At 52.0% G+C, this 12,745-nt stretch overlaps 1 protein-coding gene across 2 annotated transcripts in view; it reads left to right on the top strand.

Moving 5' to 3' along the window:
• Nucleotides 1–12,745, top strand: part of VRK3 (vaccinia related kinase 3) — a 48,571-nt gene that overhangs the window by 24,826 nt on the left and 11,000 nt on the right. For both annotated transcript variants that reach the window (XM_012643107.1, XM_012643108.1), the window contains exons 8-13: nucleotides 311–395; nucleotides 661–766; nucleotides 2,284–2,376; nucleotides 4,846–4,978; nucleotides 6,134–6,254; nucleotides 12,311–12,369. In XM_012643107.1, the coding sequence (XP_012498561.1) occupies nucleotides 311–395; nucleotides 661–766; nucleotides 2,284–2,376; nucleotides 4,846–4,978; nucleotides 6,134–6,254; nucleotides 12,311–12,369 (597 nt within the window). The remainder of the gene's footprint in view (nucleotides 1–310; nucleotides 396–660; nucleotides 767–2,283; nucleotides 2,377–4,845; nucleotides 4,979–6,133; nucleotides 6,255–12,310; nucleotides 12,370–12,745) is intronic.

The following is a 12,745-nucleotide window of genomic DNA, read 5'->3' on the forward strand; positions in this document are numbered from 1 at the left end:
CATCATGGCCAGTTTGGACAGTCATTGATCTCATCAGCTGTACGTGTGAATTTGGAAGTTACTCTGTCATTCTTAGCCTTCCCACCTACTCTGGATTTGTGTATGTTTCCTCAGAAGTCACCTGCAGACATGGACCACTGACATTGTCATAACCACTGTCCCACTGTCACCTACCCGCAAAGATGTCATCTCCTACAAGGAGACCCAGGGTCTGGTCTGGGCACTCTTTGCTTGTGGTCTGAGAATGAGCCATTGTTGCCATGGGCCTGGGGCCGGGTGGGCTCTAATCACAAGCCCCTGCCTCCTACAGTGAGCAAGTGGAAGAAGCTGTACTCAGCCCCCCTACTGGCCATCCCCACCTGCATCGGCTTCGGTGTTCACCAGGACAAGTACAGGTGAGCCACCTCACTCGCTGCCCCCGTCACTGGCCCCTTTCTTTCTCTCCCTTTCCTGTGCCTGGACATGGCTGGGAGCCTGGAGCCACTGGCCGGTTAGTTGCTTCCTTCCTTTCCCCAGTTTTGAGCCAAGCTGGTACCAAACCAGTCAGCCCTTAATCTCATCTGGGACCAAGACCTTGCAACCGCTCCGCCACCCTCCATCCTTGGGGGACTGTTCCCCTCCCTGTTCATCTCCCACCTCCTGTGATGCTCATGTCTTCAGGTTCTTGGTGTTCCCCAGCCTGGGGAGGAGCCTTCAGTCAGCCCTGGATGACAACCCGAAGCACGTGATGTCAGAGAGGTCTGTGCTGCAGGTGGCCTGCCGGCTGGTATGTACCGAAAAGTTGCTCAGCTCCCACATGCTGGAGGGCGCATCAGATCCTAGTTCATCAGGCTGTTTGTTCATTGACATCCAGCCCCCACGTCCGCCCGCTGAACACTGGGGGCTGGACGCTGACACAGGCAGACGGTTAGAACCGGGTGACGAGCACTGCCATGGAGGGCTCTCGGGGGCTGTGGGCATGGAGGAAGGGGCCCCAGCCTCAGACTGAAGGCTCCGATCGTGCTTCCTGGTAGAGGTTGTTTCTAAGCCAACACTCGCAAGACCAGTGGGAAATAGCAAGGTGCTGGGTGGAGTAGGAGTGGGAGTACATGGGAAAAGAATATTCCAGGCCAAGGATACAGCTGAGCCAAAGGCTTGTAAGGGAGAGAGCACATAACACATTTGTTCAGAATATTCATTTAGTCATTCATCCTCTCACGAAGTACTTATCAGGTACCTGCTGAGTGCCACGCTGTCCCAGGGGCTGGGGGTAGAGCAGGGAGCAGCACAGACATGGTTTTTGCGTCTTGGAGCTCACAGTCTAGTGGGAGAGGACACTATTAAATAAACAGTTGCACAGATTGTGACAAGTACTCTGAATAGAAATGTCCCCCTGCTGTGATGGAGAATAAGAGCACCCAGTAAATTGCTGGAGGGATAGATGTGCCGTGGGAGTGACATGTTAGGGGAGTCTTGGAGTCTTCGTGTTCCGAGTGTCTGCTGCATGGTGTGGAGGTGGGGAGGTCAGCATTGCCCAGCTCACACAGGGCCTCATACACCAGGCTGAGGGGCTGGGACCCTGTGCTGAAGGTGCTGGGGAGCCATGGGAAGATTGAGAGAGGAGGAGGGACAGGTCAGCTCTGGGGCAGAAAGACCCTCAGGGGCCATGTGGGATGGACTGGAGGGGAGAGACTGTAGGCTGAGTGAGGGTCCTGTGGGAGAGGAGGAGGCCTGAGGATGGTCCCAGGCCATGAGGATGGAGAGTTTGTAGAAGTAGAACAAGCAGAACTTGGCAGACAGTTCAGCCCTGGGGTCAAGGAGGGGCCCGGGGCTATAACCAGGATGTAGCTCACACCAGGCAGTTTAGTACAGGAGTCTGGCACTCAGTAGAAAAATTGGAGCTGGAAATAAAGATATAAATTGCTTAACTAAATTTATTTCTGCTCCCTAGGAGAAATGAGAAGAACTCTTTGATGTACATGGGTGCTAGGTCATTTTTGCAGAGGATCACTCTTCCTCTCCTGAGTTTGTGGTCAACTAAGAGAGAGAGAGAGGGGGTAGATGGAAAGCCGCGTGTTAGCTTGACTGCTGCACCCTCTGAGAGCCTCATTAGAGGTGTGCTTAGGTGCGATGTCACAGAGGGCCTCCTAATGCTACACCCAGAGTTAGGCTTAATCCCCCAGTCACAGACGGTGCCAGACAACCCCAAGCCTAACAGCGGGGGTTCCCTCACCCAGCTTTGCATCACAGCCTCTTCATGTTAATCATGCTGCTGATGGAGACGCTTGCTTGCTTTTCCCCTAGCTGGATGCCCTGGAGTTCCTCCATGAGAACGAGTACGTTCATGGAAATGTGACAGCCGAGAATATCTTTGTGAATCCACAGGATCTGAGTCAGGTAAGAGCCAGGTCCTGCCCACTCTGGAAGGTCTCTGAGCTCAGGTTCCATCTGACTCTAAACCTCTACTTATTTCACAGTGCTTATTGCAGACAAAGGATTGCTATTCATCATATATAAAGAGTTCCTTTGAATAAATAAGAAAAGATAAGGAACTTAATAGAAAAATGGGCAAAGGATAGGAAAAGCAGTTCATAGAAAAAGAAATCCATAGGTTAGTTAAATATTTGAAAAGATGACTCAACCTCCCTAATAATCATAGAAATGCAGTTAAGATACTGTTTTTTACCCTTTGAATGAGCAGAATTAGGAAAAATGATAATATCTATTACGGGTAAGGATGTAAGGAAGTAGGAATTCTTCATACACTGTTGGAAGTGTGAATTGGGCAACTTTTTGGAGAGTAATTTGGAGATAAAAATCACAATTTTAAATGCATCAATTTTTTGAATCATCAGTTCCTCTTTTAGGAATGTATCCTACCCGTATATTCATGGGGCTGTTCAAAGATATATGTACAAGATATTCCTGATAACACTGATCGTAGTAGTTAAATGGGAAACACCCTAAATATATAGTCCCAGTAGGATACTGATTAAATAGTATTTTAATTAAAGAGTAATTTTTAATTATTCTTTCAGTTGCAGATTACAGAAACCCAACTTACATGGCTTAAGCAAAAATACAAAAGGAGGGTGTGCAATTTATTAGTCCATGGAATGGAAAAATTCAGGACTTTACTGTGTTCAGGCATGGCTGGATCTAGGAACTCAATCCCAGTCACTGGGAAGCTGGCTCTTCCATCTCTGTGCTCTTCTTGCTTCTGCGTTACTCATTGTCAGGCAGACTCTTCCCTCATGGTGACAAAATTGCCACCAGAAAGTCAGGCTTAAATCCCCAAAGCTCAGCAACCCCATTAGAAACAGATCAGGTAAACCCCACCTGAACTGCATGGACTGAGAGTTGGGGAGGGACAGTCTCAGAGGAAAATGCCAGAACTGTGTATTAGTTGGGATTCTTCAGAGAAACAAAACCAGCGGGGGTGTGTATGGCCAGCAGGCTCAAGACCCAAGAAGACCTGATGTTTCCATTCAGGAAAAGCAGGAAAAGACCAATGTCCTAGCTCGGTGAGCAGTCGGGTAGGAGGAGTTCCCTCCTCCTCAGCTTCTCCTTCTATTCATATCTTCAATTGGATGAGGCCCACCCACGTTAAGAGGAGCAGTCTGCCTTACTCAGTCTGCCAATTCAGTTGTTAATCTCATCCAGAAAACTCTTATAGATACACCCAGAAACGGAGTTGGCCAAATGTCTGGGCACCCCATGGCCCAGTCAAGTTGCCACATAAAATCAACCATCACAAACTACTAGAAGAAGGGGGGATATAGGTCTTGCACAGACAAAACCAAGAATTGTCCCCTGGCCACATGGTAGAATAAGATGTAGCCATTAAAAAGATGTGGTTGACTTTGTGTATCTGACACAAGCAACTTTACTTTTTGTTTTAAACTCAGTGTCTCAGTCTGTTTTGTGTGGCTATAACGAACATCTAAGGCTGGGTAATTTATAAAGAAAAAAAGATTTATTTGGCTCATGACTGTGATGGCTGGGAAGTTCAAGATTCGGCATCTGGCTAGGGCCTTGGGCTGCTTCCATGTGAAGGGGAGCCGGCATGTGCAGAAATTGCATGGTGGGAGGCAGTCGGTGGGGAGGGCAGGATCTTTGCAATAGTCAGCTCTCCTGGGAACGATAGAGCGAGAACGAACTCACCCTTGAGGGAGAGCGTGCATCTGCTCGTCAGGCACTCGCCCCGCCATCCAGACACCGCTCGTTAGGCCCCACCTCCAACGGCGAGAACCAGATTTCAACATGAGATGTGAGGAAGTCAAACATCCAAACCAAAGCGCTCGGTTAAACCTCATGACAATCCTTTGAGGTGGGAACTATCATTTTTATCATTTTACAAATGGAGAAGTCAAAGTACAGAGAACTTCCGTGACTTGCACAAGGTTGGATGGCCACCGAAAGGCTGAGCTGGCATTTGAACCCCGGCCATCTGGCTCCAGAGGTAATGCCCGAACCACTATTAAAGTGCAAAAAGCTGGGTGCCCAACAGGAGCTACAGTGTGATGTCTCCATGCAAAACGAGCCCCTTCCCCGTCCACATATGTTTACCTGGGTATTTAAAGAAAATGATTTAGAACGATGCATAAGAAAGTGTTACTGATGGTTACTTCTGGGCAGTTACTTCTGGGTTTGGGAGACTGCGAAGAAATGTGGGTGACTGGTTTGGGTTCTTTTCACACCATTCCATAGTGTTTGGCATTTTTACTATGAGCATGGCTTAGTTTTATAAGTTAATATCATCTGTAATGGATGGGTTGTTTCAAATTGCAGCCACGATAGAAATCTCTGACTGCAGAGTCTATACCTCTAACCTGCAATCTGTATGGCTTTTTCCCATGTCCACAGGTGACCCTGGCAGGCTATGGCTTCACCTTCCGCTATTGCCCGAGTGGCAAACACGTGGCCTACACAGAAGGCAGCAGGAGCCCACACGAGGGGGACCTCGAGTTCATTAGCATGGACCTGCACAAGGGATGCGGTATGCGGCCAGAGGAGGGGTTCAGTGCAGGGAGACAAGCTTCTCACACAAGGGCAGCTCTAGGGGTTCCCAACCACAAACAGCAGGCGCCAGACACAGAAGAGGGGCTAAGGGTACCGTGCTAAGGAATTGGGAACATGAACAGCATCCTGGCCACTGAAGGGGCTATGGGGCAGCAGTTCAGCGCCAAGGACAGCAGGGAGGCTGGGCACTGGGGGCCCTGGGTTCCAGAGGTTGGGATTCAGGGTCTGGTGTAAACTTGGGAGATGAGAGTTGCCTAAGCACGATCCAGGAGGGGCTGCTGAGAAGGTGGTTGTCTCAACATCCGGAGCGTGGGGGCACGGACATGGGGGCGTGGGATCTCGGGAGTTATCAGCCTAAGCCCTAGGAAAGGATGAGATTATCTACGGAAAGTGTACAAAGTGGGGAGAGGTCCCAGGGCAGATCCCTTGAGCCCCTCTTTCTGAAATCCCTTTATATCATGGCCATCCATGTGCCTGCCCACACCCACCCACCAGGCTCAGCTCCCCCAGGCCAGGGAGGGCAACTCTGTCCCCAGCATCCAGGGACAGAAGGTCAGCACAGTCAGCAACTCAGGGTGTACTGAATGCTTGCACAGGGTTGTCTAAATTGTGATTTAGGAGACGTGAGGAAAGCAAAGCCTCCTAGTCTCCTCCACCTCCCCCACTGAGGCTGTGTTTGGTACCCATCCTTCCGGGCCCCCCGTGTCCTGTTCTGTCTCCTTTGTGGCTCAGGTAATCCTGCACTGTAACCATCTCTCCCTGAGACTGTCAAGGGCTGGGACCCAACCCCACTTTTGTCTGGGTTTTCAGAACACGAGATAGGGTCTGGCACACGGGCACAGAGGAGGCGCTGAATGGCGCGTGAATGAGAGGTGCTGCGGGGTACGCTAGTGAAAGAGCGGGCGAGGGGCTGGCTGAGTGAGCGAAGAGTGAGGGAACGAGAGAGGAGAGAGAGAGAGAGAAAGAGAGAGACAGCGAATGGAAATTGAACGGGCGGGACAGCCCATGCGGCTGAACGGCTGCAGGCACCAGTGCGTGGTTGAGTCAGCAAGAGAGAGGAAAGGAAAGGGGCGGGCCTGCCAGTGAGCGGAGCATCTAGACTGAGCCGCCACCTCTTCCTCTCCCTCCCCAGGGCCCTCCCGCCGCAGTGACCTCCAGACCCTGGGATACTGCATGCTGAAGTGGCTCTGTGGGTTTCTGCCGTGGACAAACTGCCTTCCCAACACTGAGGATATCATGAAGCAGAAGCAGAAGTGAGTCTGGGGGTCAGCGGAGCCCAGCGCTGGCCCAGCACCCCTGCAGGCAGGGCAGGAGCCCAGGACCCAACAGGGAGCAGGCAGGAAGGGGAGGTAGCATTTGAGAGAGCCAGAGGCCTCTGGATTCTCAGGCGTATGCTCCACTGTCCATTCCAGCGGGCAAGAGCACGGGCTCTGGAGCCACCACCGTGGGCGTTGGGTGAGCAGCTTAACCTCCACCGGCCTCAGTATCCTCCTCTGTGAGATGGCGTCCCATTAGCACCCACCTCCCAGGGCTCTGGAAGGCTTTGGGGGAGTCAGGTACTCACAGGACTCAGCACAGGGCCTGGCCCGTAGAAAGTGCTCGTTGTGTGCAGGTCGTCATGACACATCCCTTTATTCACAAACATGTAAGCGACCTGAGCAGGTTAGGCCCGGGCCCTGCCTCCGCATCTGGCACCACCAGCCACCCAGTGTCCATGCCACCAGCATCAATGCCCTTGCCTCTGCGTGTGAAACCTCTAGGTCCTGCCAGTTGTGTTTTACCACTCAGCACCAAGCACAGTGGGCAGGGGACACGCGGGGAGGTTCTGGGTGGTGTTCAGCACCAAGGACAGTGGGCTGTTGACCACAAAGGGAAGCACAGGGGGTGTGGGTTCAGCACCAAGGACAGCAGGCAGCTGGCTACAGGGAAGCCCCGCAGGTCCAGAGGTTGGGATCCCGCATCTAGTGTGGACTTGGAGGGTCTGCCGAAGAGCATCCAGGAGGGGCTGCCGGCGAGGCAGTTGGCTATCCACGTCCGGACTGGAGGACTGAGGTCTAAATGGACCTCAGGCCTCAGGGACATCTCAGGAGTTGTCAACTAAAGCCCCAGGAGAGGACGAGATTATCTGGGAAAAGGTATGGAGGGGGAAGAGGGAACTTTCCAGTGAACAGCATTGAGTCCGTCATACTTCCCAGTTTTTAGCTTGCCCTGTCACTTGTTCATGTCGAGCCTTTCTTATTTTATTCCACCCCCTTTATATCTCCCGCCTTCCTTCTCTCAGTCATGGACAGCCACTCAGACACACTTAATGTATGTTCTACTGATATGTTCACTTAGGTGTATCTGTATCCTTAAAATTCCATAGTGTTGCTGTGTGTGATCTGCATAAATGATGCTCTGCTCTGTGTCTTACCTGTTTCTGGCTCTTTTCAACTTTAACCACATCTCTACACGTGCGTTGAGTTCGCCGTTTCTGACTCCTACCTCTACATCGGTTTTGTATAGACATGGGTGTCTTTGAACAATACCTGATGGTACCGTGTGTGTTTAATTTGCATAAATGGTACTACGCTCTAAATCCCATTCTGTTTCTTGCTTTCATTCAGTGCTGTGTTTTTAAACTTTAGCTACGTTGCTGTTTCACTGTCTCTGAGTACTTCTCCTAAGTTTGTGTAGATGTATCCATGTCCTGGAAGACTGCGTGATGTTGGGTATGTGTTCGATTGGCACAAATGGTACCGTGCCCTGGATTCCATCCTCCTCCAGGTTTCAGCTTAATTGTCACTCTCCCAGGGAGCCCTTCCTCATCCCACTACGTCAGATCTCCTGCTTGTACCTGCTCAGAGGAAGGGATGTGTCCCCACCGTGTTGGCCTGCCTATAGTGACCTTGTCTGCATTGGGCACTGCACCCAGTACTTCCCTGTGTCATCCGCAGAACACCTGAGCTGAGTGCTCTTATCATCCGAGGCACAGAGGACTGAGGTAGTCAGCCCAGGTCACACAGCTGCTGAGGAGAGGCGCTTGGGCTCAAACCCAGGCCGCTCAACTCCAAAGACAGCCCCTCTCACCTCAATGCCTTTTCCCAAGCACAGAAGCCTTATCATGGGCGGGTTGGTGGTGCCTGGATACAGCCTGCCTTCACTCAACACATGCTTACTGAGCGCCTACTGTGTGCCAGGCTCTGTTCTAGTCCCTGGGGACACAGGAGTAGACAAGGCAAAAATCCCTGACCTCGGGGAGCTCACACCCTGGTGGGGGAGACAGTACAGAGCTACAGGCTGAACACGCAGCATGCCAGAGATCAGACCGATGGGGGCCATGGAGCCGACCCCTGGGTGTCCACCAGTGAGACCGTCACAGTGTGGGTGTGCAGCAGGCTTTTAGGTTTGATGTCCAGGGAAAGTCTCTGGCAACAATGACAGGTGAATTGCCCCCATGGGGCGATGAGGCTTTAAACAGTGGCAAGGAGGATGTCTCAGCATAGCCCTGACATGCTCCGAACATCTCTTCATAGAGAGACAGAGAGAGGCCTTCAGCTCTCAGGCCTCCACAGGCAACCTCTGCATTGGAGGCCAGCCTAGCGGAACCCACTAGAACACAAGTCCACTGCCCTATTTTCTTGGAACTTTTTTTACACTTATTTTCAAGTCGTGACAGGTGGTGCTGGTTTTCTACTGTCAAAATGAAGCCCGGTGAAAACAGTCACAGCATTAGTAGCACAGGTAGGGTTAACACACAACCTGAGGCTAAAGCAGTTTGCTAAGTGCCCCTTTACCCGCTCTGTTGGGTTAGTTAGGGACAGTCCGGGCTGTTTCCCAAGGAGACCCCAAACCACTGCAGCTTAAATGAAGGAGCGGTTCACTCCTCTCTCTCTAGCAGTCCCAAGGCAGGACAGCAAGGGCGGCACACACGTCCTTCTCTGGGTCCATCCTTCTGGGCTGTCTCCCAGCAACAGACAGCACGAATCTTGGGTGCTCAAGAAATAGTTGCGGAATGAAAGAGTGACCAGGAAGTGAATGCGGGAGCAAGCCTCGGCTTCCGTGCGGACACGGAGGCGAGGCAGATGCAGCCCCAGTGCGGGGGGTTCCCAGGCTGGGAGGAGACACCCGGGAAGCAGGGGCTGCCCGTGAGGGCGGAGGCGCCTGGGGCATTTTGGGAGCTGAGGGGAGGCACGTGACCCTGCAGCCGGCTGCTGGAAGCCTTTGCCCAGGGGATGGCTGGCCCCAGGCTGTGGAGAGCACAAGAGCCTCCCAGGCAGGCACAGGAGAGGCAAGATTTCTAGGCAGACAGGACAGCACATAATTGCACTGTCCATTCATTCATTCATTCATTCACTCAGCCCCTGCTTCCTGAGGGCATCCACGTGCCAGTCCTGGTGCTGGAGACCCAGATGAGAGTCAGCGGTACCTCCTGCTCTCCACTCTCGGCAGGGAGACCAGCCCCTGAGGCTCCTCGGGGTTGAATCTTCCAGCTCCCCTTGCTCGTAAGAACAGTTACATCACCCTTTTCACATCTCCCCCACCTAAAGGGACTTTGGATGAATGTGACGTGCTTCACAAAAGGTCTGCACTGCCGGCGTGGGTGGCGCAGGGTAAATAAATTAAGTCATGATAATGATTTTAGTAGCAATGGTATCCGCACGGATAACAGTAATTCCAGAGCCCCAGCTCCTGACCACGCTGTAGAGGGCCGGGCACATGGAAGTGCTCCAGGGAGAGTTGGTGATGATACTGTACCCCAGACGCCCTGCCCTGCCCCCCGCCCAGCCTCTGTTGGCGACTGGAGGCCATAACCAAAAGGACCACGAGGGGGCGATGTTGCTACGTGCACGTTTCCTGCCACCATGATGCGTCCGCAGCCAGGACGTTGTACTGGTGTGCGTGGCCTTTTTCTGTTCAGAAATTTAATCATTTTTTTGTACTTTCCAGTTCATGAAGGAAGGATTGAATAAAAGAGGAGAGGCAGTTTGCATTCCCAAGGCTCTCTGGCGTGCAAGGCCCCTTGCTGGGCAGAGCATGTCTATGAGTCAGATTTGTGACTGGCTGGTCGGGGAGATCCCAGTGGACAGACGGCGATGGTGGCAGAATTGCTCGTGCAACCTCTTGATGGCACAACTCTTGTACCATCACTTGCTCACTCAGTTACTCGCCACACACAGCCTGAGGTCGCTGGGAGGAGAGAGGGTCTCAACTGTCACTTCCCATACACACGGTTGCTGTAGGGCGTCAGCAGACCTATCCACGGGTACACAGGCACCTGGGAGGAGTCGATTTCCCCTGCCTGGAGGGGTTGGGGAAGGCTTCCCTGGAGACCAAGCCCTTGAGCTGCGTCTTGAAGGGGGAACAGCCACGTGCCGGGGCTGTTAGAGGGCAGGGCGAGGAAGGCCGCCCCCGGCAGCGGGAGCAGCAAGTGCAGAGGCGGGAGGATGTGAGTGGACACGTGGCCTGCTGGGGACTAGAGGTAGTTTGGTGTGGCTGGAGCATGACATGGGAGGAGGGAGTGGGGGAGACGAAGCCAGAGGGTGGCTAGGTGGCCATGTGTGTCAGTCTTTACCCTCAAGGCGCTGGGAGCCGGGAGCAGCAGGGGCAGCTCTGGGCGTAGAAAGACCCTCTGGGGCCATATGGGAGTGCACAGGAGGGTGGGAGAGAGGATGAGGTCCGAGCTGGGCCCAGAGCCATGGGACAGGGGGAGAAAGGTAGAGAGAGTTGGGAAGCAGGAGGGTGGGGCTGGGGACAGTGAAGGCAAGGAGGGTGCCCAGTGACTGGGTGGGTGGTGAGAGCCAGCCTGGTGGGCTAGGCCAGAGAAGCAATGATGTGGCTGGGGCTCAGGATGGAGCAGAGGCAGCAGACGAAGTCCCATTCTCCTGAGCGGTCCAAGAGGGATGTGTGTGTGTGTTTGTATTATGTGTGTATGTGTGTATATGTATACGTGTGTGTATGGGTATATATGTACATGTGTATTTATTTGTGTATGTGTATATATGTATATGTACATGTGTTTGTGTGTACACGTATGTGTGTATGTGTGTGTGTGTGTGTGTATACAGTTGATGCTCATTATTCACAAATTCCCTATTTGTGAATTCTCCTACTCCCTGAAAGCATTTGCAATCCCAAAATCAATTCTCGCGGTGCTTTTGTGGTCATTTGCAGACACACACAGAGTAGAGACAGATTTGAGTCACCCGACGCACAAGTTCCCAGCTGCGGGCGGAACCAGGCAGCACTCCGCCTCCTCGTTTCGGCTGTCATACTATAAACAAGTGTCCTTTTCACTGTCTAGCTAATGCTGCACTTTTCCCGTTTTTGTGCTTCTCGTCGGTGCTGTGCTGTTTCAAATGGCTGCCTAGCGCAGTGCTGAGGTGCTGTCTGATGTTCCTGGGCACAAGGAGACTGATAACACGTTGTTAGATCAGCTTTGGTCGGGCCTGAGTTACCGTGCTGTTGGCCGTGAACTCTTATCATCTCCTGCTGCCTCAGCATCCATTGGAATAGTAGTAGGACTTTCTCATACCAGGGGAAGGGCTTAGTCACCATTGACACAGTTTCGAGTTCCACGTCTCCCAGTTCCTCATTGTGGTTGATCCAGATACCTGCCTTATACCATTGCCACCTGGTGACCCCCTCCCTACGGGACAGCTCAATGCAGCCTACTTGACAGCCCTGCTGGTCCTCGTGGCCCACGTGGACCGTGCAGATAGGCCTCAGTGACCACCTCTCGGGCATAGCATGACCTGGCACTCAAGCCTGTAAGCCAGCATGCTTTAAACCCGCCAACTAAACTCCCCCCAGGAAACCTGTTTGGATAATACCCTGGACCCCAATAAAGGTGTTGGCCCATGGGTGCTCCCCAACATACTCTCTGACCCCTGTGTGTGTGTGTGTGTGTGTGTGTGTGTGTGTGGTTTCCGGGTGTGCTGTGTACCCGCCAGGACCTGTAAGTAATAAAATCTTTATTTCCATCTCATGTCTCCCCTAATCATCAAAGGGGCCCTCTCCATCTTAAAGATCCTAAATTAAAACAGAGTTCAATGCTAATGAATTAACAATATTTATTAAATAAGACGTCTTTCACCAGAAGCACACCTGAAACAAGGTTACGTATTGATCAGCTGATGAAATGTGAGCAGAGGCTCTCAGGAACCTAATGCTGTGTTTCCCCTGGGAGCGCCGGTTCTGGATTGGCTAATTCAGCGTTCACAGCGACTGTGAATAACAAGAACCAACTGTACATATGTTAGGCATTCTCTTTTAAAAGGCTGTTCTCCTTTCCCTAAAAGACCTTTCACATGTCTTTCTGTCCCTTCAGGTTTCTTGACAACCCGGAGGCCCTGGTGGGACTGTGCGGTCACCGGATCAGGCCCTCAGGTACGTCCTGAAGGCAGCGGGAACAGGAGGGGGCCTGGGCGGGACCAGGTGGCTTAGGGTTGCCTCTCTGTACACCGTGTTGTTTTCTTTCCTTGAATTTTCCAAATTGCATTTGTATTAAGCACCCATTGTAAAAAAACACAAATCTTCAAAAAAAACTCCTGTCTTTAAACAGTAGCACAGTAACAGAAAAAACCACATACACATAGTATTTTAATGGAATCGTATTATGCATGTCCATGATATGGATACGCAACTTAATATCCAACTTTTTTTTAATTTAAGAAGTAATCTTGGGGCCAGGCATGGTGGCTCACACCTGTAATCCTAGCACTCCGGGAGGCCGAGGCGGGCAAATCGTTTGAGCTCAGGAGTT

The sequence above is a fragment of the Propithecus coquereli genome, unplaced genomic scaffold (assembly GCF_000956105.1).
Source record: "Propithecus coquereli isolate 6110/MARCELLA unplaced genomic scaffold, Pcoq_1.0 Scaffold193, whole genome shotgun sequence".
Lineage (NCBI taxonomy): Eukaryota > Metazoa > Chordata > Mammalia > Primates > Indriidae > Propithecus > Propithecus coquereli.